The 24,268-nt window shown below is 61.7% G+C and overlaps 4 protein-coding genes across 4 annotated transcripts; 3 read left to right on the top strand and 1 right to left on the bottom strand.

Annotated features, from left to right (window-relative positions):
• Positions 1 to 68: 68 nt before the first annotated feature.
• ENH_00040380 (DNA repair protein, putative) lies at positions 69 to 6,801 on the bottom strand (the record flags this gene model as incomplete). The annotated part of the gene is made up of 6 exons (XM_013580664.1): positions 69 to 659; positions 793 to 1,122; positions 1,841 to 1,844; positions 2,604 to 4,680; positions 4,993 to 5,083; positions 5,329 to 6,801. The coding sequence occupies 6 exons, from the start codon at positions 6,799 to 6,801 to the stop codon at positions 69 to 71; spliced, it is 4,566 nt and encodes a 1,521-aa protein (XP_013436118.1).
• A 778-nt stretch (positions 6,802 to 7,579) lies between these two features.
• On the top strand, positions 7,580 to 13,748 carry ENH_00040370 (hypothetical protein, conserved; the record flags this gene model as incomplete). Its single annotated transcript, XM_013580663.1, has 7 exons — positions 7,580 to 10,747; positions 10,943 to 11,287; positions 11,442 to 11,873; positions 12,112 to 12,255; positions 12,428 to 12,655; positions 13,014 to 13,264; positions 13,406 to 13,748. 7 exons carry the CDS (start codon positions 7,580 to 7,582, stop codon positions 13,746 to 13,748), a joined length of 4,911 nt encoding a protein of 1,636 aa, XP_013436117.1.
• Positions 13,749 to 14,461: 713 nt separating this feature from the next.
• Positions 14,462 to 14,869, top strand: ENH_00040360 (hypothetical protein; the record flags this gene model as incomplete). The annotated part of the gene is made up of 1 exon (XM_013580662.1): positions 14,462 to 14,869. One exon carries the CDS (start codon positions 14,462 to 14,464, stop codon positions 14,867 to 14,869), a length of 408 nt encoding a protein of 135 aa, XP_013436116.1.
• An 887-nt stretch (positions 14,870 to 15,756) lies between these two features.
• On the top strand, positions 15,757 to 19,737 carry ENH_00040350 (hypothetical protein, conserved; the record flags this gene model as incomplete). The annotated part of the gene is made up of 1 exon (XM_013580661.1): positions 15,757 to 19,737. The coding sequence occupies one exon, from the start codon at positions 15,757 to 15,759 to the stop codon at positions 19,735 to 19,737; it is 3,981 nt and encodes a 1,326-aa protein (XP_013436115.1).
• Positions 19,738 to 24,268: the final 4,531 nt, after the last annotated feature.

Here is a 24,268-nt window from a genome sequence, read left to right as displayed (position 1 = left end):
GGCCGGCGCAGCTGAATGTGCAGAGCTGCTCATTGCTGCGCCTCATTGAAACAAGCTTAGTAGCATTTCTAAATTGTTTCCCAGATGGCCTCCGCGTTGGAGACAGCCACGGGAGAAGACAAACTCGCGGCCTCTTGGGGGGTCGCAGGTGGGGGCGATTTGCTACTTCTGGCCGTGAGCCCAGCCTGCTGCTGCTGCACCTGCTGCAGCAGCAGCTGCTGCTGCTGCTGCGCCCGCTGTTGCAGCTGCTGCCGCCCTAGAGGGTGGTCCTGCTTGTAGGTAGCAGCGTAGAGAATGGCCTTAAATAGGGCTCTCCACTTCTTGTAGGCTAGCTGTAGCTTTGCATTGCGCGCCTGTTCCCTCCTCCTGGCAGCAGCTGCTTCTCTTTCCGCAGCAATCTGCTGCCACCGCCTGCGCACTGCTGCTGCTGCTGCTTCCACCACTACCACCCCGTCGCGCACAGCCCGCCAGGCACCCCCCACTTCCCGCTCAAAACCCACAACAGCAGGGGCCCACTTGCCCTCCCCGGGGGCCCCCAAGACTTCTGCTGCTGCAGTCTGCAGCGCCTGCCCCAGAGAAGCTGCGCTCAACGCCGATCTGGAGTTCTCCCGCTGCCACTCGGTCACAGACAAGTGGGTCGCCCCCACTGGCACCGGCGCCTGCCGAAGCACCCAACAGCAGCAGCAGCAGCAGCAGCAATAGCAGCAGCAACAGAAACAGCAGCAGCAACTGGGTGGGGCACATACTGAAGCCGGCAAAGGGAAGCAGCAGGGAAAGCGCAGCTTCTCTCACTAGCTCGCCAACTTCTATGGTCCCCTGCGGCCCCACAGGGAGACGGCCATCAGCGACTTTCTGTCTCTCCATGGGCTCTGTCTGATATTCTGCAAAGAGGCCCACTTCCTGCGTCAGTGGCTTCTGCTGCTGCTGTTGCTGCTGCTGCTGAATGGCCGAACGCAGACAGGGGTTCTTAGCTTTTAGCGCCAAGCGTTGGTTGCTCCACATTTGCTGCAGCGCCAAGTGCTGCTGCTGCTGCTTCTCCTGCTGATGCCGCAGCAGGTGCGGATAGCGGTGCAGCACCTGGGCGGTGGAGAGCGAAGCCAAGTGGGCTGATGGCGGCCTTAGCTGCAACACAAAATTTCAAAATAGATCTTTTCGCATTTTTGTCTCCTGTGTTTAATCTTCCGTATTTAATGCCAACCAATAGGAATCTAAGCTTTGCAGGACAGCCTTTGTTAGGGCTGACGCTCAGCTGGAGCGCAGCAGCAACACCAGCGACTGCTGCTGCGGCAACAGCAGCAGCAGCAGCGGCAGCAGCAGCAGCAGCAGCTGGAACTGCTGCTGGCGCAACAGCTACTGCAAGCGCTGCAGCAGCAGCAGCAGCAGGAACTGCTGCTGGTGCAGCAGTTTCTGCAGCAGCAGGAACTGCTCCTGGTGCAGCAGTTGCTGCATGTGTTGCAGCAGCAGCAGCAGCCGCTGCTGCTGCTGGCGCAGCAGTTGCTGCTGTGTCACTAGAGAGCTGGAGAAGAACAGGTGCTCCGTCTTACAAGTCCCATTTTCATGGTCTTGAGAGGCTTTTCTTCTTCTTTGACTTGGCGGTGCTCCCGCCGCCACTGCCTGGCTGTCTTCAGCAGCAGCACATCTCGCCGCAGGTAAACTGCTTCGCCCTCGAAAATGCCAACTCCTTGGCTGCCGGGGGGCAGCCACTCCCGCTGCCGTAGCTGCAGCAGCGCAGCAGCAGCGCAGCAGCAATGCAGCAGCAGCAATGCAGCAGCACAGCAACCCTAGGCACTAGGGCCTAAACCCTACGCTCTAAACCCTACGCCCTAGACCCTAGGCCCCACACCCTACGCCCCACACCCTAGACCACCCATACCCTTGGCCCTAAACCCTAAACCCTAAACCCTAAACCCTGAACCCTAAACCCTAGGCCGTAGGCCCTATATGCGGTGCCCAGAAGCAGCAGCTGCTGCCCACCAAACTGCGCAAAACGAATTTGGGGCTGTCAACGAAGCCGCGGCGGGAGGTGGGGAGGGGCTCGCTGGCGATGAGGCGCTGCCTCTCGGCCTCCTCGGCCTGCGCAATCTGCTTCTGCTGCTGCTGCTGTTGCTGCTGCTGCTTCACCTGGAGCGGCTCCTCAGCTGCCTCTTTCAGGTCTGAAGGCTCGCCTTTCTCGGCGAAGTCCTCTGGAAAGTCCCCGCCTGGTGCTGCTGCTGCTGCTGCTGCTGCAGCGCCGCCGCGGCGCAGCGCCTTGCGCACGGCGTCGCTCTCCCACCATTGGTGCAGCCGAGAGCCGCGCTGCTGCAGCACCTGCTGCCAGCTGCAGCAACAGACCCAAAACAATAGCAGCACCAGCAGCAGCGCAGCCAACGCCACAAACGGTGGTGGGGCCTAGCAACTAGTGCTGCGGCAGAACTGCCTCCGAAGCACTTCTGAGTCGAGTGCAGCAAGCCTCTTCTGCCCCTGGCAGCAGCCAGAAACACAGACTGGCAGCAGCCAGCAGCACGGAATAGCAGCAGCCAGCAGCACAGAATGACAGCAGCCAGCAGCACGAAACTGCAGCAGCCAGCAGCACAGAATGGCAGCAGCAAAACCAAAGCGCTCACCTAGAGACGTATCTGTGGGTCACATCTTTCAGCTCTCCTGAAGACTCCACTGCCAAAATAAAGCGGACTGCGTCGCGCCCTTGTTGGTCTAGGGCGGAAACGAGGGGCTGCTGCTGCTGCTGTTGCTGCGGCTGCTGCTGCAGCAGCTGCTGCGCCTGCGGCTGCAGCAAAGAAGCCTTCGAGCTCCCAAGCCGTGCAGCAGCTTCCCACGGTGGGCCTTCTTCAGATTCCTTTGACACGCTGGAGGCAGCAGGCTGTGCTGCTGGGAGAAGTCCATCTACTGACCGTCTACGCTGCGGCTGCTGCTGCTTTCTCTGCTGCTGCGGCTGCTGCGGCTGCTGCTGCTGCGCATGTCGCTGCCGCAGCAGAGCGCCTCCTCGTGCCTGTTTGCGGGCGCGAAGGAAATCTAAGCCTAAGAGTTCGCCACCGCCTGCTGCTGCTGCTGCTGCTGCTGCCTTGCGTTTCCCCGTGCCTCCGGCAGCTCTAGAGCCAAGTCCCCCAGTGGACTGCGCGGGGCCCCTTTTCCTGCTGCTGCTTTGCTTCCATGCAGCAGCAAACTCATCAGCCAGCAGCGCGGCCTCTTCTGCCATCTCGTGAGGCGCCGCCGTGACGCTGCGCCTGCTGCTGCTGTAGCTGCTGCTGCTGCTGCTGCTGCTGCTGCTGCTGGGCTCAGAAGAGGCCCCTTCCGTCGCATCTGCTACAGCTGCCAGCAGACGCTGCAGCTGCGGTGGGGGCTGTGAGATTCTGGCCTGCATTTGCCACAGCAGCGAGCGCAGCACAGGAGACTGTAGCACCTGCTGCTGCTGCTGCAGCTGCTGCTGCGGCTGGGGAAACACAATAAGAACTAGGTAGTCCGGCTTTAAGAAAAGGATGCCCCATTGCCCGGCTTCCCAGTAGAGAGGTCGCCGTTGACCTGGGGAAGCAAAACGGCGCACTGCTGCTGTTGCTGTTGCTGCTGCTGTTGCTGTTGGTGCTGCTGTTGCTGTTGCTGCTGCTGTTGCTTGTTTGGATGCCGCACACTCCGAAATGCCTTCAGTCTTCAAGTCTTCAGCGTCCTGGGTTTTTTGCTCACTTGCTTCTGCGTCTCCCTCTGCGTCAGATTCGCTGTCACTGCTGCTGCTGCTGCTGCTGCTGCTGCTGCTGCTGCGATTTCGAGCTGCTGAAGCTGCGCGGCGTGGGGGTTTCGCAGTAAGAAGAAGTCCACTAGTAAGGGAGCGGGCTTTGCGCTCTGCTGCAGCAGCTAGTTCTTGCTGCTGCTGCAGCTTCAATAGTTCCTCTTTTGCCCGCTGCTGTGTCTTGCGCAGCTCGGCTAGCTGCTGCTGCTGCACCGCGCAGCAGCGCTTGAGAAAAATCAGCTGCAGGGTCTCCTGCGCAACGTCCACTGCTCTCGGGGCAAAGCAACCTGCTGCTGCAGCAGCCGCGTCTGCTGCTGCTGCAGCAGGAGGGGAGACTGTGGGCAGCCTGCGCCCCGCCAAAACATCAGCAGCATCATAAACAGATTGCTGCGGCCCCTTGAAGACACAGGCAATCCAGCGCTTCTCGTGGGGGCAGAAAACTTCGCCCCACATTTGCAGGGGCGCCGGCAGCTGCAGCAGCTGCAGCAGCTCGGACCTGCTCAAGGGCGGCAGCTGCTGCTCAACTGCTGCTGTCACTTCTGCTGCTCCTGCTGCTGCTCTCCCCGCTCCGCTACGGGCCTGTCTCCTGTGAGGCAGCAGCCGTGTGGCAGCAGCACGCAGCCGACCTGCGGCAGTGGGCACTGGGGGGCCTGCAACTTCTGCTGCTCCTGTTGCTGCTGACTCTGCTGCTGGTGGCTTTCGGACACAAAAAAGACAGTCGTATGGACTCGCCCTCAAAAGCTGCTGCTGCTGCTGCTGCGCGCCCACGGCCGCTCGCGGGTGCCCTGTGGCTCGTCGGCGCCCTTGTCCATCTGCTGCTGCGGCTGCTCCTGTTGCGCCTGCTGCTCTTGCTGCTCTTGCTGCTGCTGCTGCTGCTGCAGCAAACGGCGGCAGAGGCAGGCCCGCAGCCTCGAAGAGACGAACTAGGCAGCTGGGAGGGGCCGACACGCAGGCGCTATCATCTGCAAAGAGCACAGAAATGCAACAGCTGCTTCCTCTGCTGCAGCTGCAGCGTTAGCAGCAGCACGAGCAGCAGCCGCAGCAGCAACAGCATCAGGGGCAGCAGCCGCAGCAGCAGTAGCGGCAAAAGTGTGCAGCAGCAGGCAACAAGACACCGTAGCGCCAGTGGGGGCTGCGTTGCTGCTGCTGCTGACAAGCAGCATTCTCCTTCCTGTTCCTGCTGCCGACAGGGGCTGCTGCTAGTGCCACAGTTATTTCTGCATTACTTCTGCTGCTGCTGCTGCTGCTGCTGCTGCTGTTGCAGCAAAGCTTACGCTCCGTCTTGGGAGTGCGGAGACCTGCAGGCGGCAGCAACACGGCCAGCCGGGCGTTGAGGTCTAAGGCGCGGCAGAGGGCCACAAACAGCTGCGCAGATATTGAAGAAGCAGCAGCAAAACAGCAGAGGTGCAGCAAGTGCAGCAGCACATACTGCAGCAGGCAATACATAATAGTAGACTGCTCTAGCCAAGAGTACCAAACAAAACCGCGGCCTCAGCAGCACCGGCAGCTGCAAAGTGGCCGTTCACAGCAGCAGCAGCAGCAGCAGCTGTACGCAGCAGCAGCAGCAAAAGCAGCAGCAACAGCAGCAGCAGCAGCAGCAGAACGCCCACCACAGCCAGAAGGGCACTTGAGGCCTTCGAAGAATTCAAAGCCCCCAAAGCCCTGAAAAGGACCGAAGAGAATCCAAATGGGAAAGGCATGCGGCGGCTCGCAGCAAGGGGCAGCGCTGGCCGCAGCAGAGCCACCCGTTCGCTGCTGCTGCTGCTGCTGCTGCTGCTGCAGCTGCTGGGGCCTTTGTGCTCTCCATCCTCTTCCTTTGGAACACGCTGCTGCTGCTGCTCCCGCTGCTGCTGCAGCGAAGAATGGCGCATGCTGGAGAGGACCGCAGCAGCTGCTGCCTCGGAGGCGGATTTGGCAGCGGCGATCTCTTCAGTGGAAAGTCTTGCTGCAGCTGCAGCTGCAGCAGCCTGCTGCTGCTGCTGGTACGCGTGCTGCGCCCTGCGCGCCGCAGCAGCAGCAGCAGCAGCATGCGGCACCGACGCTGCAAAGAAGGGGTGACACAAACGGTTCTCCGGCAGCAGCTGAAGATTGGAGATGAAGCAAAAAGCAGCAAATCCGTCAGCAGGAATGCAGTACTCGCCCCCCTCTGTCTTTGTGCCAGCAGCAGCAGCAGCAGACCCTGGTGCTGCTGCCACCGCTGCTGCTGTTGCTGCTGCTGATTCACCCACTGAGCCCCTTGTTGGTGCGGACGCCTCAGTGCGGTCTCCTGCTGCATCGGCGGGAGCTGCTGCTGCAGCTGCCGCTGCAGCTGCTGCTGCAGAAGAAGCCGAAGCTTCTTCTTTAGCCTGTGAGACTTGCTGCTGCAGCAGCTGCAGATGCTGCAGCAGCAAACGGCGACTTCTGTGCGCAGCACCTGTTTGCTGCTGGTGCTCCTGGTGCTGCTGCTGAGCCTTGCTGCAGAAGGCAATGTACGCAGAAAGACATGCCCCCTGCAGCAGCGGCGTGCATTTTGAAGCGCTGCTGCTGCCGCTCCTGCTGCTGCTGCTGCTGCTGCGGCCTTCTATGACACTGCTGTTGAGACCCTGCAGCCATGCTGCCCACCCCAGCAGCCAAATCTTCTCCAGATCCTGAGCCCTCTTGACGCAAGCAGCTCTTGCCTTTCGTTCTGCTGCTTCTGCTGCTGCCTTTTCTGGATCTGTTTCCTTTTTAAGAGCATCCGGCGCTTTGCTGCTGCTGCTGCTGCTGCTGCTGCTGCTGCTGCTGCTGGTTCCCTCAGCACTGATCGCACCGCCGCTCCAAGGGGAGCCGCTAGATGCATGCAGCTCTTGCTGCAGCAGCAGCAGCGGCTCCTCTGGCTGCTCATTTTCCGCCTCTGTGTCAGCTTGCTGCTCTTCAATGGGCTCATCTCCCAGGCCCAGGGCTGCATCGAGGGAGCAGCAGTTCCCCCCTTCTGCAGCAGCAGCAGCAGCACAGTCCACAGATTCTGCTGCTAATGAGTCTTCATTGCTTGCAGGAGATGCAGCAGCTCCATGTGCTGCTGCTTCCACAGGTGACTCTGGGGAGCCTCCAGACTGAGCTGGCATGCCGGCTCCCAGAGTGCTGCTGGGGCTGCTGCTGCTGCCTGCCAGGGAAGGAGCCCAATTTGGGGGCTGCTGCTGTTGCTGCTGCTGCTGTTGTGGAGGCGTGTGTAGCAGCAGCCTCACTCCTTTGACTGGGTCTGCCCAAAGCTGCAGCGCAGGTTCGGCGCTAGTGCCGGCGAAGGCTTCCAGGTCTATTTGCGCTAGTTTGCAGCTAGAAGTCTTGCAGATCAGCTGCTGCTGCTGCTGCTGCTGCACAGCTTTCCTTTGCCGACACGGTCGCATGCGGAGCGGACCGGTGGGAGCCAAAGGCAGCAGCAGCAAGCGGCGCTGCAGCAGCAGCAAGACGCTCACCAGATTCGAAATAAGATTGTAGCTGCTAAATCTGCAGCAACACCCACAAGCCGTTAGAGGAAGTCAACTTTTGCTGCCGCTGCTGCTGCTCTGCTGCTGCTCCTCCCTGGTCTGGCACTCAGCTTGTGTCTGTGGAAGGATCGGTAGCCTGATCCCAAAACAACATTTTATAATTGTTAAGACTTTATATTTAAAGCAGCAGGAAAAGTTTTAGCACTGCTGCTTTTCTGCTTGCACTAGAAGGCAGCAGCAGCTGCAGCAGTGCAGCAGAGGTCCTCTGGAGCAGCAACATCAATGCCAAGAGGCAACTGAACGGCTAGAGGCAGCAGCAGCAGTAGCAGCTTCTGCTGCTGCTGCTGCCGCTGCAGCTGCCGGCTGCAGCCAATGCTGCGTCAGAAGTAAGAATCCAGCGGGAAAGGATCTAGCCAGGATGAAGGCAGCAGCAAACAACACCGGGCAGCTGCTGCTGTGTCTGTCTATGAGGCGGAGCTCGCTGCAGCCTTGCACACCCGCGAGAACGCTCCAGCAGCAGCGCTGGAAGCTGCTGCAGCCGCGGCAGCAGCAGCAGCAGCATCAGGGGCTGCATCAGCCACAGTTGCAGCAGCAGCAACAAGAGGGTGATCAACCCGGCAGATCCGCTTCTGCCGGCTGCAGCACGAGAAGCAGCAGCTGCAGCTTCTGCGGAGCTTTTGCTGCCGAGCTGCTGCCTGCGTTGCTGCCTCGAGCCCGCCTCCAGGGCTTCACATGTGGCATAGCGTCTGCAGCAGTCGCTGCTGCTGCAGTAGCCCAGCAGCAGCAGCAGCAGCGAACCCAGCAGCAGGGGCTGGTGCTGCAGAAGCAGACACAGCAGCTGAGGCAGCTGCAGCACGAGCGGCACCTGCAGCAACGGGCTGCAGGCGATGGCCTCTTTTGCAGTGGCTGGGCTCTCAATGAATGGTGCTGCTGCTTCACGACATCTGCTGCTGCGTCTTTTGCTGCTGTAGCGACACCTGCAGCAGCAGCAGCAGCAGCAGGAAATGGCTGTACTCTTGCCACCCCTGCTGCTTTACGTGAAAGCTTCAAAGCCGCAGGAGAGGCTGTGGGGGGAGTCGAGCTGTCTCGATACGCGCAGCAGCAGCAGCTGCTGCTGCAGCTGCTGCAGCCGCAGCTGCCGCCCCGGGAAGCGCGCTCAGCCGTCTCAGCGTTGCTGCGGCTTGCCGCGACGCAGAAGCTGCACCCGCAGCAGCAGCAGCAGCAGCAGCAGCAGCAGCAGCAGCAGCAGCAGCGCGCTTTGAGACCGGCGGGGCTGCCTCTAGGCGTGGGGCTGCTGCTGCCAGCAGCAATTCTGAAGCTTTTAAGGGAAGCTGTGGGGCGTGGCCTGCCTCCAAGTGTATGTACACCTCAGCAGCAACAGCCCCGGCCCAGCCTGCGTCACTGCGTAGAGCTGCTGCGCGCGTTTGCTTTGCTGCTTCCCGCGCTTCGAGAGCTTCTGGCCAGGGCCGCTGCAACAGCAGCAGCAGCAGCAGCGGACACAGCAGCAGCAGCAGCGGACGCAGCTGCTGCTGCGGCGCACGCGCGGTGTCACTTTCCACACCTGCTGAGACTTCATGTGGCGGACGCTGCAGCAGCAGCTGCTGCTCCTGCAGTGGGAGTTAACAGCTCTCCCCGAGCGGCAGCAGCAGCAGCAGCAGCAGCAGCAGCAGCAGCACAACCTGCGCTGCAGTCCGTTGCCTACGAAGGGGCACGGGGTGTTGCTGCGTTCCTTAACAGCAGCGAGTGCAGAGAGGTGCTGCAGCAGCTGCTGCAGCTTCCTGCATTCAGCGCTGCTGCGGCAGCAGTGGCTAGGGCTGCCGCGGCGGCTGAAGACAGCAGCAGCAGCTCCAGCAGCCCCAGCTGCAGCAGCAGCAGCAGCAGCAGCCAAATAGGCAGCGGCGCTTACGGCGAGGTCTTGCTACTGCGAGAAGGGCTGCATGCATACATCTTTGCCCCTGTGGAGGCAGCAGCAACTCTGCTGCTGCAGCAGCAGCCCCGCGAAGAGCTCCTCGACGCCCTAGGGGCTGCATGCAGCTGCAGACTCTTGGCAGCACTTGTGCGATTTCTGCAAGCTTCAGGCGAGATGCAGCAGCAGCAGCAGCAGCAGCGGCAGCAGCAAGACTTGAAGAGCCACTTGTGGGTGAGTCCCTTCGGCCAGCGCTGCTGGGGAGAAGTCATTCGGCTTGCGCGGTGTACAGCGAGCAGCAGCAGCAGCAGCACGAGCAGCAACATCGAGCGCTGCGCCGCTGCAGGCAGCTCTGCTGCTGCAGCGGCTGTTCGTGGGAGCCTGCCTGGGCCGGGAACAGCTTTGCCTGAGGCGCAGAGGCTGCTGCTGCTGCTGCTGCGCTGCTTCGCCTCCAGAATCGACGCAGCAGCAGCAGCAGCAGCAAAAGGTGCAGCTGCAGCGACGCCCCACCAGTGGTGCCCCAGCAGTGCTGCTCTGCTGAGCTGGAGAGACATAGCAGATGCAGCAAAAGATGCAGTGCGGCTGCAAGTGCTTTTTGCTACAGAAGGAGTTCCTGGAGGGGCGCCAGCTGCTGCTGCTGCTGCTGCGCGCAGCAGCAGCAGCTTCAACAGTGCCCTCGCTGCAGCAGCCCAGCAGTTGCTGCTTGCTGCTGTGTCTGCCTGTGAACCGCAGCTGCCTCACATCCCTCCCGCGGATTTGGCTGCGCTGCTGTGGGCTGCTGCAACTGCAGCGTCCCAGGTGTACAGACAGCAGGGGCAGCAGCCGCTGCAGCAGCAGCTACTTCGACTGTTTAGAACTGCAACGGACGTGCTGCTGTTGCCGCAGCAGAATGCACACGCCCTGGTGCAGCTGCTGTGCAAGGAACAACAGCAGCAGCAAGGGAAGCAAGGGATACAGCAGCGGCAGCTGCAGCAGCAAGTGCAGCAGCCGCTGCAGCAGCCGCTGCAGCAGCCGCTGCAGCAGGCGAAGCCCGCAGTGCTGCTGCAGTTCTCTCCGCAGCTGCAGCAGGCCACGCCGGTGGACAAGTGTCTCCTTATTTGGAGCTTCCTGGCGTGGAGCAGGGCAGCAGCTGGGAATACTGCTGCTGCTGCTGCTGCGGTGGGGCCCATGGAGTGGCTGCTGCTGGCTGCGGCCTTCAGGCAGCTGCTGCAGCACCAGCAGCTGCTGCTGCAGAGCAGCGGGGCCATGGCGCTTCACGCTTTAGCCGTGCATGCCGATTCTTTGACGCGCCCAGCCGACACATCCCCAGCTGCAGCAGCAGCAGCAGCTGCAGCAGCAGCGGCAGCAGCAGCTGCAAGAGCGACAGGAGCAGCAAGCCAGCTGCAGCTGCAACAGCAACTTGCGCGGCTTGAAAAAAACTGGGGCTTTGGCGGAGAAGCCAGCAACGCAAGAGCGCCTGGCGGCGCAGCAGCGGCAACAGCAGCGGGACCTGCTGCTGCAGGCGCTGCAGCAGCAGCTTTATCGACAATTTTCACTTCATTTGGCGCTGCAGCAGCTGCTTTTGCAGGTCCTGGTACAGACAGAGCTGCTGCTGCTGTGTGGCTCCTGGAGGCCGTGCGGCAGCACTGCGGTCTGCTGCTGAGGGACTGCTGCTGGGCAGCAGCAGCAGGCAGACTTCAGGTAGGCGCTGCTGCTGCTGATGCTGCAGCAGCCGTTGCTCTAGCTAGTGCAGCAGCAGCAGCGCTGCTGCTTCTGCGCCGCCGTTGGTTTCTCTGTCTCTGTTACAGGCGCTGCAAGTAGCAGAGCAGCAGAGAGAAGAGCTGCACTTCTGCTGCTTGCTGCTGCTGCTGCTGCCTGCTGCTGCTTGTGTCTTAGGCTGTCCGCTGCAGACGAGTCCTCTCTTCGCTGCTGCACTCTGCTGCTCTTTTGGCCCGGGCAGCAGCAGCACCAAAAGCTCCGGCCACTTTGGGGGGCCCCAGGCCTTCGGACAGGGGCCTGGGGCGCGAAGGCTTTTCGCTGCTGCGTCAGCTGCAGCGCCAGTTGTACGCTGCCGTCCGGCAGCAGCAGCAGCAGCAGCAGCAGCAGCAGCAGGGGAGAGAGGGCCAACTGCAGCGGGGCTGCTCCCGTCTTTTCACTCCACACAGCGTCAGCCAGATTGTGTGGGCCATGGCCGCGAGCGGAGTCTTCCACGTGCTGCTGCTGCAGCAGCTGCTGCTAGAGGTGCTTTGCTGTTCGTGCTGCAGTGCTGCTGCCAGCTCCTCGCCAACTTCCTCTTGTTTGTTGCATGAGCAGGGGCCTTAAGCGACGCCAGCAAGGACAAACTGCTGCATCTGCCTCTGCTGCTGCTGCTGCTGCTGCTGCTGCTGCGGTTTAGGTGCAACAGCAGCAAAGGCTGCTTTCGGGAAAACACATGACGGCGCTACTGTGCAGCGCCTTCGACCTGGGCGCACTGCTTTCCTTCCCTCGGCAGCATAAGCAGCAGCAGCAGCAGCAACAGCCGCTGCTGCTGCTGCAGCCGCGAACTCGCAGGCAGCTGCATCGAGCTCTTTTGAAGGAGCTGGCCCGGCGGGTTCTGCTGCAGCAGCAAAGTGCAGGCGTACGAGGAGCTGCAGTGCAGCATGGCAGAGAGGGCGCCAAGGGCGTGCTGCGTAATTGCCAGCAGCAGCAGCAGCAGCAGCAGCAGCAGCAGCAGCAACTCGGCGGGAACCCCTTGGAGCTCACGCCGTTTCAGCTGGCTTGCTGTTTGCGGGCATGCGGGGCTGCTGCTCTACAATGTGCTGCTGCTGCGCTGCAGCGAAGTGCTGCAGTGCTGCTTGAGGAGCAGCGGGAGGATGCGATTCTTGCGCTTGAGGCACGTTTCCCCCAGCCACCTTAACTTTCAGGGTTAGAGCTGCTGCTGCTGCTGCTGCTGCTGCTGCGGCTGCTGGTGCTGCTGCTGCTGCTGCGGCTGCTGCTGCTGCTGTTGCTGCTGCTGGGCCTGTCCGTGCCTTCTGCAGCTTACTAATGGAGAGGTGAGAATTGAAACTTCTGTTTTGCTGCCACAGAGCCTCGAGGCTGTAGAGCGTCTTCTTCGTTCTATCGACTTCGGTCCTCTCGTACTGCAGCGCGAGCTGCAACGCCAGCAGCAGCAGCAGCAGCAGCGGCAGCAGCAGCAGCAGCGGAGGGTGGCTGGCGCGCCTTTGCGCATTGTGACCAATGGACTACCCCAGGCAAGGGCCTTCACCCCTTGCAGAACTCCAGCATTCAGCCGGAGTTTTGCTGCGCATTTTCTGTTGCTGCAGCTCACCTCCCGGCTGCTGCTGCGGTCGTTTCTGCTGCTGCAGTTGTCGGCGCTGCTGCTGTTTCTTGTTGCTGCTGCAGCTCTACCAGGCGGCGCTGGCAGTGGCAGTGCTTCGGCAGTGGGGCCCCTCGCTAAGGCGGCTTCTGGAGCTTGGAGAGGCCCCAGATGCAGCAGCAGCAGCAGCGGCGGCGTCTGCTGCTGCTGCTGCTGCTGCTGCTGGGAATGTGGCCGTGCCCGCGAGCGTCTGGGCAGCAGCGCGGGCAGCCTTTGCAGAAGTCTCCTCCTCTACGACGGAGTCTGTGGCGCAGGTGGGCAAGCAGCAGCCTTTGCTGCTGGTGCTGCTGCTGCTGCTGTTGCTGCTGCTGCTGCTGTTGCTGCTGCTGATGCTGCTGGTGCCCCTGCTGGCGCTGCTGCTGCTGCTGCTGGTGCAGCTTCTTGGCTTCGCCTGTTTCAACTTTCTTGCTGCAGCTGCTGCTTTTCGCTGCTGCCCTTTTTGGGCTGTTTCCTATTTGGGGGCCTTGCCTTTTGTGGGGTTGCGGCTGCCCAGCAGCCAGGGCAGCTCCCACTGCTGGGGCCCTTAGGGGACTTGCTGCTGCTGCCTCTTGCTGCTGTCCATTGCTTCCTGTGCTGCTGCGGCCTACTGCTGCTGCTGCGGCTGTGCTGCAGCGCCACGTGGCGATGCTGCTGCGGCAGCAAGGCGTTGCATTTGCTGCGGAGTCGCGGACCGCCGAAGGCTTCTCCGTGGACTTCCGCATACTACGGCTGCCGTCAGTGCAGCAGCAGCAGCAGCAGCGGCAGCGACAGCAGCAGCAGCAGCAGCAGCAGCGGCAGCTACTGCGTGACTACGGGCCTCATCCGCAGCAGGACCTGCAATTGGTGCTGGAGGTGGATGGGCCTTCCCATTTTTCTGTAGACTGGTGGGCCTTCTAGTAGTGTTGTGGCTTAGGCCTGTGCTGCTGCTGCTGCTGCTGCTGCTGCTGTTGGGTAAGAGCCAGCGAGCTGCAGCACCTGCAAGGGCGCTGCGTGGCGTTGCTGCTGCGGTGCGCTGTTTGCTGCAGCAGCAGAGAGAAGCCCTGCAGGGTCTTGTGCGGCTCCTCTGTCTTCAAGGAAACTCTGATGCGCTTTTTAGGCTGGCGCGTCGTGCGGCTGGACGCAGCAGCAGCAGCTGCAGCAGCAGCAGCAGCGAGCTGCAGCACAGCAGCGCAGCAACTGCTACACAGGCTCTACCAAGAGGCCACTGGACCTCTTCTGGGGAGCTACGCAAGCGCCTGCGAGGCCAGCAGCAACTGCGAGCGCAGCGCGCGCAGGGCCAGCAGCAGCAGCAGCAGCAGCAGCAGCAGCAGCGCAGCAGCTCATGCAGGCAGCTGGCAGCAACAGCGGGCGCAGAGCAGCTGTGGGTGATCTCCAGCCAAGTTCTAGAGGGACTCAAAGGGCGGCCGGGCCACATTGGAGCAGCCCCTGCTGCTGCTCTTGCTGCTGCTGCAGCTGCTGCTGCAGCTGCTGCTGGGGTTGCCGCTGCTGCAGATGGTTGGGGAATAGACGGAGAGGCCTAAATTCCCCTTCTGGGGGCACTGGGGGCAGCAGAAGCTGCCATTTTCTTGGCAGCAGTTTTGCTTTTTTTTAATTTATTTTCCCCCAAGTGTGGGGCCCCAGAGCCCAGGGCCTGGCGCTGCAGCAGCAACTGCTGCGCGGGCACTGCGTGCTGCTGCTGCCCAGCGGCGCTGCAGCCCAGGAAGCCGCCGCTGCAGCAGAAGTGTTGTGCTGCAGCAAAGCTCAGCAAGCTGCAGCACTTGCTGCTGCAGAGCCTGCGAGTTTGCTGCTAAGGCCTGCAGACCCAACTAGGGGGGCCGGGCTGGCGCCGCCGCACGCCTAGGAGCACAGCAAAGAAAGCCTGCAGCAGCAGCTGCAGCTGCAGCAGCAGCTGCAGCAGCAGCAGCAGACATTGACGGGCACAGAATGCCTGCCATAGCTAATGCAGCAACGAAGTTCTAAAAGACACTGAGAGACAATACAGCCAGGCTGCCAGGTGTACGTACACCCGGGGAATGCATAGAATGCCAAAACGCACTTTGAGATTATTCAGTTTAGATAAAACTTAAAAAGGAATTTTATTTATGTTGCTGCTTAACTGCTGCGTCGCCGCGCCTGCCGAGCCTGCAGTGTCTGTACACCCCGACGTGCTGCAGCAGCGCGGCATCCCTGTGCAGCAGCAGCAGCAGCAACAGCAGCAGCAGCAGCGGCAGCAGCAGCAGCGACAGCAGCAGCAGCAGCGCCTGCAGCTACTGCCAGGAGCCCCTAGGGCATCTCTGCTTGACTGCATGCAGACGAGTGCAGCTCGGGGGGCCAGAAGTGCCCTTGGGCTGTTTTGCCCCAATCTGATTTTGCCTATAGGGCCACAGGGGCATGTGCAGCAGCAGCTGCAGCAGATGGGCCCTAGGGGCGCTGCTGCTGCTGCTGCTGCTGCAGGGCTGCAGACAGGGATGAGTCGGAGCTGCAGCCTCTTAGCAGCAGCAGGAAACTGATTCAAAGCCGTAGATCTAATGCTCTTAAAGGGGCCCACGCAGCTCCGTGCTGCGCCGCCCGCCCCGGGCCTCCTGCTGCAGCAACGGCGAGCGCAGGACATAGCTGCTGCTGCTGCAGCTGCTGCAGCAGCAGCTGCTGCAGCAGGAGCTGATGGTTTTTAGCGCGAGCGGCAGCCCCAGCAGCGGCAGTGAAGCGAAGAGCAGCGACAAAGCCAGCAGCAGCAAAAGCCAGCAGCAGCAACAGTAACAGCACCTGCAGTTGGAGAAGCTAATATGGTAGAACAGCAGCACTACTCAAGGCAGCAGCTGGCGATGGAAGCAGCAGCAACAGCAGCAAACAACAAAAGCAGGCCCGGGCTGACGCTTAAGAATTCTTGAATCATTAAAAAGGCATAAGTTCCTCTTATAGTTTATTTGATGCGGCTTTTACTGCAAGAAGGCCCCAGTCAGGGGCCCCAGGGGCCCCTGGGGGCCCCTGGGGGCCCCCTCAGGGCCCCAATGAGCAGCAGCAGGGGCCCCTGGAGCCTCCAAGACTGCGTTGACTTTCTGCAGCTGCTGATATTGATAAGAGATAATGCGGCGCTGCAGAAGCTCAATTGCTGAAGTTATATTTCTTTTTTAAGTGGGTGTGGCTCTTTCACGGGGCTTCAGCAGCAGCAACAGCAGCAAGCGCGCTGCTGCTGCTGCAGCATCTCGATACGCCTCAGGGCCTCAGAGCTGACGGCGACTCCTTGATTTTTCCTTCCGCCTTTATTTTCTCTCTCAATTTATTTCTGGAAGACAAGGCTGCAGCAGCAGCAAGAAGCAGCAACACAACCAGCAGCAGCAGCAGCTGCTCAGTGCAGCCTGTAGCGCCTTGGGACCTGCAGCTGTGCTTCTACGAAACAATGGATAAGCGCGACGCTGCAACAGCAGCAGCAGACGCTGCAGCAGGAGAGGAGGCAGCGCAGCAGCAGCAGCAGCAGCAGCAACGGCGAACGCCCAGAGTCTACAGGACCAGCACAGCGCTGAGCGCAGCAGCAGCTGCTGGGGGGCCAACAGGAAGTGCAGCAGCAGGCAGCAGCAGCTCGCTGCGGCAGCGCTTTTACTGGGATGTGGAGAAGGACGAAGTGACCTTTGCTGACGGCAGCAGCAGCAGCAGCAGCAGCAGCAGCAACAACAACGGCAGCAGCAGCAACAGCATCTTTTCGTCAGGTGAATTTACGCAGCTAGCGCAGCGAGAGGCAGCGGAGCCAATCCCCTTTACCTTAGTGAAAGACATTGTTGAACGTATGCCAGTTAGCATCAGCAGCAGCAGCAGCAGCAGCAACAACAGCAGCAGCAGCAGCAGCAGCGGCAAAGTCAGCAAGTTTGCTGCAGCACGGAAGCATCCGCCCTTCCCGAAGGCTGTCCACCGCAGTCTGCTGCAGCAGCAGCCGTCGCAGCGGCTGCAACTTCAGAATAAAAATCAAGCTGCCGCTGCTGCTGCTCCTGCTGCTGCTGCAGCTGCTGCAGCATCTGACGCTGCGGGCACTGTAAACGACTCAGCAGCAACAGCAAAAGCAACTGCAGCAGCAGAAGCAGCAGAAGCTGCTCGCCTTCTGGGGATTGATCCGGATGAAGTGCAGCAGGCGCTGCAGCAGCTCAAGGAGAGACTGGGGCCTGAAAAGTTTGCCTTTCTGCAGCGGCGGGCGGAGCAGAAGCTGCAGCAGCAGCTGCAGCAGCAGCAGCAGCCGCAGCAGCAAGAGCAGCAACAGCCACAGCGGCAGCTGCAGCAGCAAAAGGCAGCCGAGGGGCAAGAACAGGTGAAGCAGCAGCAGCAAAATAAGTCCAATGGAGACAGCGAGGCAGCAAATAAAGAACAAGAGTTCCTGCGCTACCGGATAACGCTGCAGCGAGCTCCAGCAGCAGCAGCAGCAGCAGCAGCAGCAGACACAGCAACAGGGGAAGCAGCAGCAGCAGCAGAAGCGCAGCCACCCCCTTGTGGGGCCTTTGTGTTTGACTCGCGTGAAGCCGCAAAGCTGCGGTGGACAGATCCGCTGCCTGCGGAGGACCCTGCTGCTGCTGCTGCTGCTGCATCTGCTGCTGCCTCGCAGCAGCAGCAGGAGCAGAGGCAGCAGCAGCAGCTTGCAGCTGCTGCTGGCGTCCCGCTGGAGCAGCCGCTGCAGCAGCAGCAGCAGCAGCAGCTGGCAGCTCTCCGCTTCGACTTCAGCGGGCGGCTGCGGACTGATGCTTGGGGCCTGCAGGCTGCTGCTGCTGCAGTGGTTGCTTTCTGGCAGCAGCTGCTGCTGGGTGAGCCAAGCGGTGCAGCAGCAGCAGCAGCAGCAGCCGAAACGGTAAGAAACGCTGCTGCTGCAGCGGACGAGGCAGGCGTGGGCGCGTGGCTGACGCCTGCTGCCACTGCAGCAGCAGCAACAGCAGCACAGGCAGCAGCAGCAGCAGCAGCAGACCCTCTCGCCTACTACAGGGGCCTCCACCACCACGGGCAGCAGCCAGAAGCAGCAGGATATACTGTGGAAGAGGCGCTGCTGCTGGCCCACAGTGCTGCAGCAGCACAACGGGCTTTGGCTGTTCGCATGTTGGGGCAGCTGCTGCTGGCCGCGAGGTCCGTTTGCTTCCTTCCTAGCAGCGCAGCAGCAGCAGCAGCAGCAGCAGCAGCAGCGCCAGCAGGAGCAGCAGATAAGCAGTCGACCGCGTTTTCTGCGCTGCAGCGGTTGCTTGCTCCCCTACTGTTCCCTCAGCAGCAGCAGCAGCAGCAGCAGCAGCAGCAGCAGCAGCAGCAGGCTCTAGTGCTGCGGGCTGGCTTTGGATTTGGCTTGGGGAGGTATTTGCGCTTTTTGCTGCTGGATCAGCAGCTGCTGTTTCGTTTGTGCGGCTGCCTCATGTCAGAAGCTGCTGCTGTTGCTGCAGCAGCAGCAGCAGGTCTTGCAAACGTGTTTTTACCGGTGCAGCCCACTCGCCGCCTGGGCCCGCTGCAGCAGCAGCGTATGCTGCAGCTGCAGCAGCAGGAAGAGCGAGCTGCTGCTGAAGTTGCTGCTGCTGCTGCGCTGCACCTGCAGCCAGCAGACACCCGCCTTTGCTGCGCTGTCGCCACCCCCTACCTGCTGCACCTGCGCAGCCGCAGCAGGGTAGCTCCAGCAGCAGCAAAGGCAGCAGCAGCAGCAGCAGCAGGCGTTTGCAGCTGCATGCTGAATATCTCCGACTCTGCTGCTGCAGCAGAAGAGCCCTCGCTGTTTCCTCTGGGGGGCCTGGACCTCGTGGGGTGTACGTACACCCCAGGTCCCCTGTGGCCTGCTGCAGCAGCAGCAGCAGCAGCAGATGCCAGAGTGTGTCTGGGCCCTGGCAGCGCCTGGGCAGCTCTTGCTGCGCGCTGGGGAGACTTGCTGCCTCAGCAGCAGCAGCAGCCGCAGCAGCAGCAGCAGCGGCAGAGTCCCCTGGATATACCCCTGGGGGAGTCCTTTGGAAGACACCCGCATGCAGCAGCAACTGACTTCGCGCTGCTGCTGCCGCGCGTGGCTTTGCTGCTGCAGCGGTGCTGGGGCATGGCTGAGGAGGAGCAGCAGCTGGTGCGGCTGCTGTGCGGCCTCTGCACAGGGGGGGCGCAGCAGGTGCAGCAGCTGCTGCAGCACAAAGAGCTGCTGCAGCAGCTGCTGCGGCTCACAGAAAGTTTGCTTCTCGGAGCAGAGGCGCGCCACAAGCGGCGTGCTGCTGCTCGCAATCAGGTCCTGCCTGCAGCTCAGTGCCTCCTTGGCAGCAGCAGCAGCAGCAGCAGCAGCAACGGTCTACATGGAAGCAGCAGCAGTGGCAGCGCTGCTGCTGCGGAAATAGGTGAACACGACTTAGGGGAGCAGCGGCTCCTGCTGCAGCTGCTGCTTCTGCTGCGCATCTGCGCCAGCCGAGTGGAGAGTCTGCAGCAGCTCGAGCCTTTCTTTGGTCCTTTGGAGCTTCAGGGCAGCAGCGATGCTGCAGAAGACTGCAGCAGCAGCAGCAGCAGCAGCGTGCTAGGGCTGACGCTGCAGTCTCTCATGGCAGTTGTTGAGCAGCCCGAGCTGCAGATTTTCCAGCAGCAGCAGCAGCAGCAGCAGCGGCAGACGCAGGCGGATGAAGACGACGTCAAGTTGCTGCCTGTCGCATGCGTGCTTCGCGTTGCTGCTGCAGCTAGTGCAGCAAAGCTGCTGCGGCTGCTGCAGCAGCGGGGCAGCTGCGCGGTGCCTGTTGAGCCGCTGCTGCCTGCCTTTGCTGCACATGTTCGCGGCTTTAATCGCCAGCTGCAGGTGCTGCAGGGCCATTTGCTGCTGCAGCAAATATCAGATTCGGGTGCAGCAGCAGAAGCTAGTGAAGCCACGGATTCTTGCTTCACGCCGTGCTCCTGGCATGCAGCAGGTATTAGCAGCAGCAGCAGCAGCAGCAGCAGCAGCGTCGCAGCAAAGGCAAGGCAGCTGCTGAGATATGAGGGGGAGCTGGTGGTGCAGCTCTTTGCGTGGGCAGCAGACGCAATAACTGCAGCCACTCTACAGGTGGGTCGCTCGCGATTTCCTGCTGCTGCTGCTGCTGCTGCTGCTGCTGCTACCCCCAGGAGCTGTAGCTGGTGCAGAGATGGGCTGGCTACCGGTGCTGCGGCTGCGGCTTTGTACGCAGGCTTCGCTGTTGCTGCCTCCAGCAGGGCAGCTTCTTGCTGCGCTGCAGCCACTGCAGCAGCAGGAGCCAGCAGCCTGCAGCAGACTGGCTGCTGCTGCTATGCACGTGCTGCTGCAGTGCACCAACGCCGTTCGTTGGAGGCTCCGCATCAGCAGCAACGGCGAGGACGAACTTGCTGCTGCAGTGGACGCAGAGGAGTGCGACGAGCCTGCTGCAGCCTTGGCAGCAGCAACAGCAGCAGAGGACCGTGAAGCCACAGAAAAGCTGCTGCTGCTGCGCCGCTGGCACTCTTCGATGGCTTCTCCTCTGAGGCTGCTACTGGGACATGCAGCTGAGGGTGCTGGGCTTAGTGGCAGCAGCAAAGAAAGCAACAGTGGCAGCAGCGCCAGCAGCAGCAGCAGCAACAGCAGCAACAGCAGCAACAGCAGGGGCCAGTGGGGCGCAGCACTCGACAGGGTGTGGCTGCTGCTGTCCGGCTGCAAGGAGGGCGCAAGGGAGCTGACAGAGAAGGCAGCTGATAACGCTGCAGCAGCAGCAGCAGCAGCAGAAGCAGCAGAGGCAGCCGCAGTAAGCAGCAGCGCAGCAGTAACTGGTGTGCGGTCAGCTGCTGCTGCTATCTGCGCCTACTTGGTGGAGACCGGGTGGACTTTGGCTGCTCGTTGCTGCTCCTCGCAGGCGAGTGGCAGCTTCCCCTGCACCTGCTCTGCATGCAGCAGCAACAGCAGCAGGACTGGCAGCAGCAGCAGCCGCGCGGGGGCCTGCTGCAGCAGGGGCAGCGCATGCAGCGCCTGGTGTTTGCCTGTCACATCTGAGAGCTTTGCTGCAGTCTCAGCTGCTGCTCTGACGGCCGCGCAGGTAGCTGCTGCTGCTTCCCTCCCGCCCGCAGCAGCACCTGCTGCAGCAGCTCGCCTGCTTGACCCCCGACAAGTTGAGCTGCTGCTGCTCGATTTGCAGCTTTTGCGGGGGCACTGCGAGGCTGTAGAAGCTTGCGTGGCCCTGGCCGCGGGCGTGGCGCAGGACGCAGCAGCGGCGAGCAGCAGCAGCAGCAGCAGCAGCAGCAGCAGCAGCAGCAGCAGCAGCAGTGGGGCGGGCTTGTCTGCGTGGGCGAGGGAGGTGCGCGCATTGCTGCGGGAGCCGCTGCTGAAGCGATTTGCTTCTGAGGCAAAGGCACTTGCTAGGGGGCTGCTGCTGCTGCTGGAATTTCTGCATGAGCTGCTGCGCATGCCGAGCGAGCAGCAGCAACTGCAGCAGCAACAACAGGAGGAGCAGCAACAACAGAAGCAGCAAGAGAATGAGCCGCAGCAGCGAGACCTCAAGCCGTTCCTGCACTCGGCTGTGAGCGCCACAGCGCCGACGCTGCCGCAAGATGAAATTGCTGCATGCGCTCTTGCTGCCTTGGATGCTGCAGCTGCCTGCACTAGCTACCTGCAGCAGCAGCAGCAGCAGCAGCAGCAGCAGCAGCAGCAGCAGCAGCAGCTCTCCATTCGCTGTGCTGTGGCTGCGCTAGCCAACGCAGCGACAGCCAAAACGGCTTTGAGGGCCTTTGGGCTCCTCGCAGTGTCGCTGGGAAGGTGGGACTGCTGCTGCTTCAGCAGCAGCGCAGCAGGAGGCAGCAGCAAGTGCTGCTTGTGGGGAGCAGCAGCAGAGACTTTAATTGGCTGCTCAGATAAAACCCCCTGGAATGCACCCTCAGTGCAGCAGCTGCATGAAGCCCTTGGGGCTGCCGTGCAGCAGCACCAGCCCGGTCAGGCAGCAACTGCTGCTTCCGATCTTCAGTACTACCTCGAGCAGCAGCAGCAGCAGCAGCAGCAGCAGCAGCAGCAGCAGGCCGCGTGGGTAAAGGCACTTGAGTCGGGGCTGTTTGTTTCCGCCGTTGATTTCATTGTCGGAGCTCCGCTGTGGAGCATTTTGCTGCGGAACGCCATAGACCCAGCAGCAGCAGCAAAAGCCAATGCTGCTGCTGCACTGACGCAGCAGCTGCAAAGGCTGCTGCTGCTGCAGTCAGCTTCCTTCGCAGGCGCGGTGTCTCGGATTTCCAGCCCCTCTTATTTGCTTGGCGGTTTGCTTCGCAGCCTGCAGCTGCACCCGCAGCAGCAGCAGCAGCAGCAGCAACTGCAGCAACAGCCGCAGGAACCACAACAACAGCAACAGGACCAACAACAGTGGCAAGAGCAGCAGCAGCAGCAGCAGCAGCAGCAAACGCCGGATTCACAAGATGCAGGCCTGCAGACTGCTGCTGCTGCTGCTGCAACTTCTTATGATCTGCTGCAAGACTGGAGCCTCCTGGATGCGCTTCTGCTGCAGCCCCTAGGAGTTGCATGCGTCGCGCCGCTTGCTGCTGCTGCAGTGCAGCAGCAGATTGCTGCTTCTGGTGCCGCCGGTGCTGCTGCTGATGCAGCTTCAGAGGCTGTTCAGTGGGGAAAGGCCCTGCGAGCTGCTGCTGCTGCATGCAGCGCCGTGACCAACATCCCAGCAGCAGCAGCAGCAGCAGTTCCCGCGGGCTGCCTGGCAGTTGAGCCTTTACGCGAAGCCGCAGCAGCAGCAGCAGCAGCCAGGGGTGCAGCAGATGCGGGGTACATGTGCTGCTGCGATTCGGCGCGCAGCTTTGCTGCTCGAGGTTCGCTGGAGCTGCTGCAGCAGCTGCAGGCTTCAGCAGCACCCGAGCCGCAGCAGCTGCTGCTGCTGCTGCTTCTAGGAAGCCCGCTGCTGCCGCGAGCCGCAAGAGAAGTTGTGTGGGGCGACGAAGGGGCCCTGGTGGCCTTGGATAGAAACAGTGTGCTGCTTCCTGCTGCTGCTGCAGCAGCTTCAGCAGCGAAGGATGCAGCAGGCAGCAGCAGCAGCTGCAGCAGCACGTGGGAAGCAGTCCTGCGGCTCGCGAGCTGCATGCGGTGGGGTGTACGTACACCCGAAGACAAGTGGCTGCTCTGCTGCAGCGCTGCTGCCAACTGTTTGCTGCTGTCAATTCTGTGGGGCCCAAACAGCTGCTCTGAAGAAGCTGAAGCTGTGGGGCGGCAGCAGCAAGCCCACCTGCAGAGGCAGCTGGGGGCTAGCAGCGGCTTGGCCTCTGCAGCAGCAGCAGCAGCAGCAGCAGCAGCTTTGGACGCGTGACCTGCTGCATTCAGTGTGCTGCAGCAGCACGCTGAGTGCCAAAGCAGCAGCAGCTAGGGCGCCTCTAGCTGCAGCCGCTGCAGCTGCTGCCAGCAACTCGCAGCTACGCTGGAGAGCCTGCTGCTGCATGCGTCCAGCTCTAGCAGAAGCTACGTAGCTAGCTAGCTAGCCAGCTAGCCAGCTAGCCAGCTAGCTAGCTAGCTGGCCAGGCAGCTAGCGTCATGTCTGGCAGCACTTTTGGCTTCTGCTGCCGACCTTCTATTTAGCTGAAGCAGGGAAAAACTGAGCGAGTCAAACTGTGTCTAAGTCTGGACGGAGGAGGCCGCCTTGCTGCTGCTGCTGCTGCTGCTGCTGCTGCTGCTGTTGCTGCTGCTGCTGCTGTCGCTGCTGATCTGAGAGCCTGGCTCGAGGCTGCTGGGAGGAGTCGACCCTCCGCAGCTAGGGGCCCTTCGCCTCTGCAGTTTCTGAGTTTTTATTTGATGTCTGTATCATAGAAAAGTGCCTAATAGTTCCAACTGGAGTGCAGCAGCAGCAGAAGCAGCAGCAGAAGCAGCAGCAGCAGCAGCAGCAGCAGCTCTTTCTTGCCTCTCGGCTGCCTAAGATAATGTGTTGCTCTTCTCAGTGCCTTCTGCTGCTTCTGAACCTCTAACTGCTGCGGCGCGCTGCTCCAGCAAACATGCTGCTGCTGCTGCTGCTGCTGCTGCTGCTGCTGTTTGCTGCCAGCAATCTGCACTAGCCCCAGAAGTGAAGACTACCTGCGAGGTGTGCTGCAGCGGAGCTGAGTTGCGACGCTGCAGCTGTGTCGGCTGCTGCTGCTGCTGCTGCTGCTGCTGCTGCTGCAGCTGGCAGCAGCAGCTAAAGGCGAAAAATTTGAAAAGTGATTTGCAGGGGGCCTTCAGTCCTCCCCCAATATCGCGAGGTGTACGCACACTCGGAGCTGCAGCAGGACGCCCCCTGCCCCCGGCGCTGCAGGAAGGGGAGCTTCTGGGCGGCCCCGGGCTCAGCACACCGGAAGAAGCGCCTTAAATGTTATTAAATTAATTAAAAAGAAAAGCAACTGATGAAAATTGTTTGCAAAAGAGCTAGCTCTGGAGCCGCAGCGGCGTTTCGCCTCCGGGCGGCAGGCCCAGCCGGGCGAAGCAGCAGCCCGGGCGTCGCCGCGGGGCGTTTGCTGTTGCGGGGATTTTTGTTGAAATAAATGCGGAAATGAGTGAATATTACTCGAAAGGAGCAGCAGAATTGGGTGTATTTACAGCTAAGCAGCGGGGCAAGACTGCGTGGCTGCGGCCTGCGGCGCGGTGGATCGATGCGGCGGAGCCCGGGCTGGGGCGTGGCTCTTCAGACTTCGTTTTCTGCAGTTTCTGGACCCCTGAGGCTCTTAGATATGTCTAATAAAAGATTCTTTTGTCGTGGGGGGCCCCCTGGGGGCCCCTGGGGGCTGGGGCGGCTGGAGTTGCTGCGCGCGCGGGCGTGTGTCTGTGTGCTGCTGCCGCTGCTGCTGCTGCAGCCGCTCGCGGCGGCCGCAGCAGCAGCAGCAGCGGCTGCCGGGGCCCCCGGGGCCCCCCCCTCGAGCCCGTGGGGCCCCGCGCCGCTGAAGCCGGGCGCAGTGTGCAAGTCCACGCTGGACCCGAGCGGAAACCCTCTGGAGGAGGCCCTGGAGCGGGGGCCCCCCGG

This window comes from Eimeria necatrix, genomic scaffold (genome assembly GCF_000499385.1).
Source record: "Eimeria necatrix Houghton genomic scaffold, Enh_scaff29, whole genome shotgun sequence".
NCBI lineage: Eukaryota > Apicomplexa > Conoidasida > Eucoccidiorida > Eimeriidae > Eimeria > Eimeria necatrix.
The sequence above is the reverse complement of the archived record's forward strand: the minus strand, read 5'-3'. Positions and strand labels throughout refer to the sequence as shown.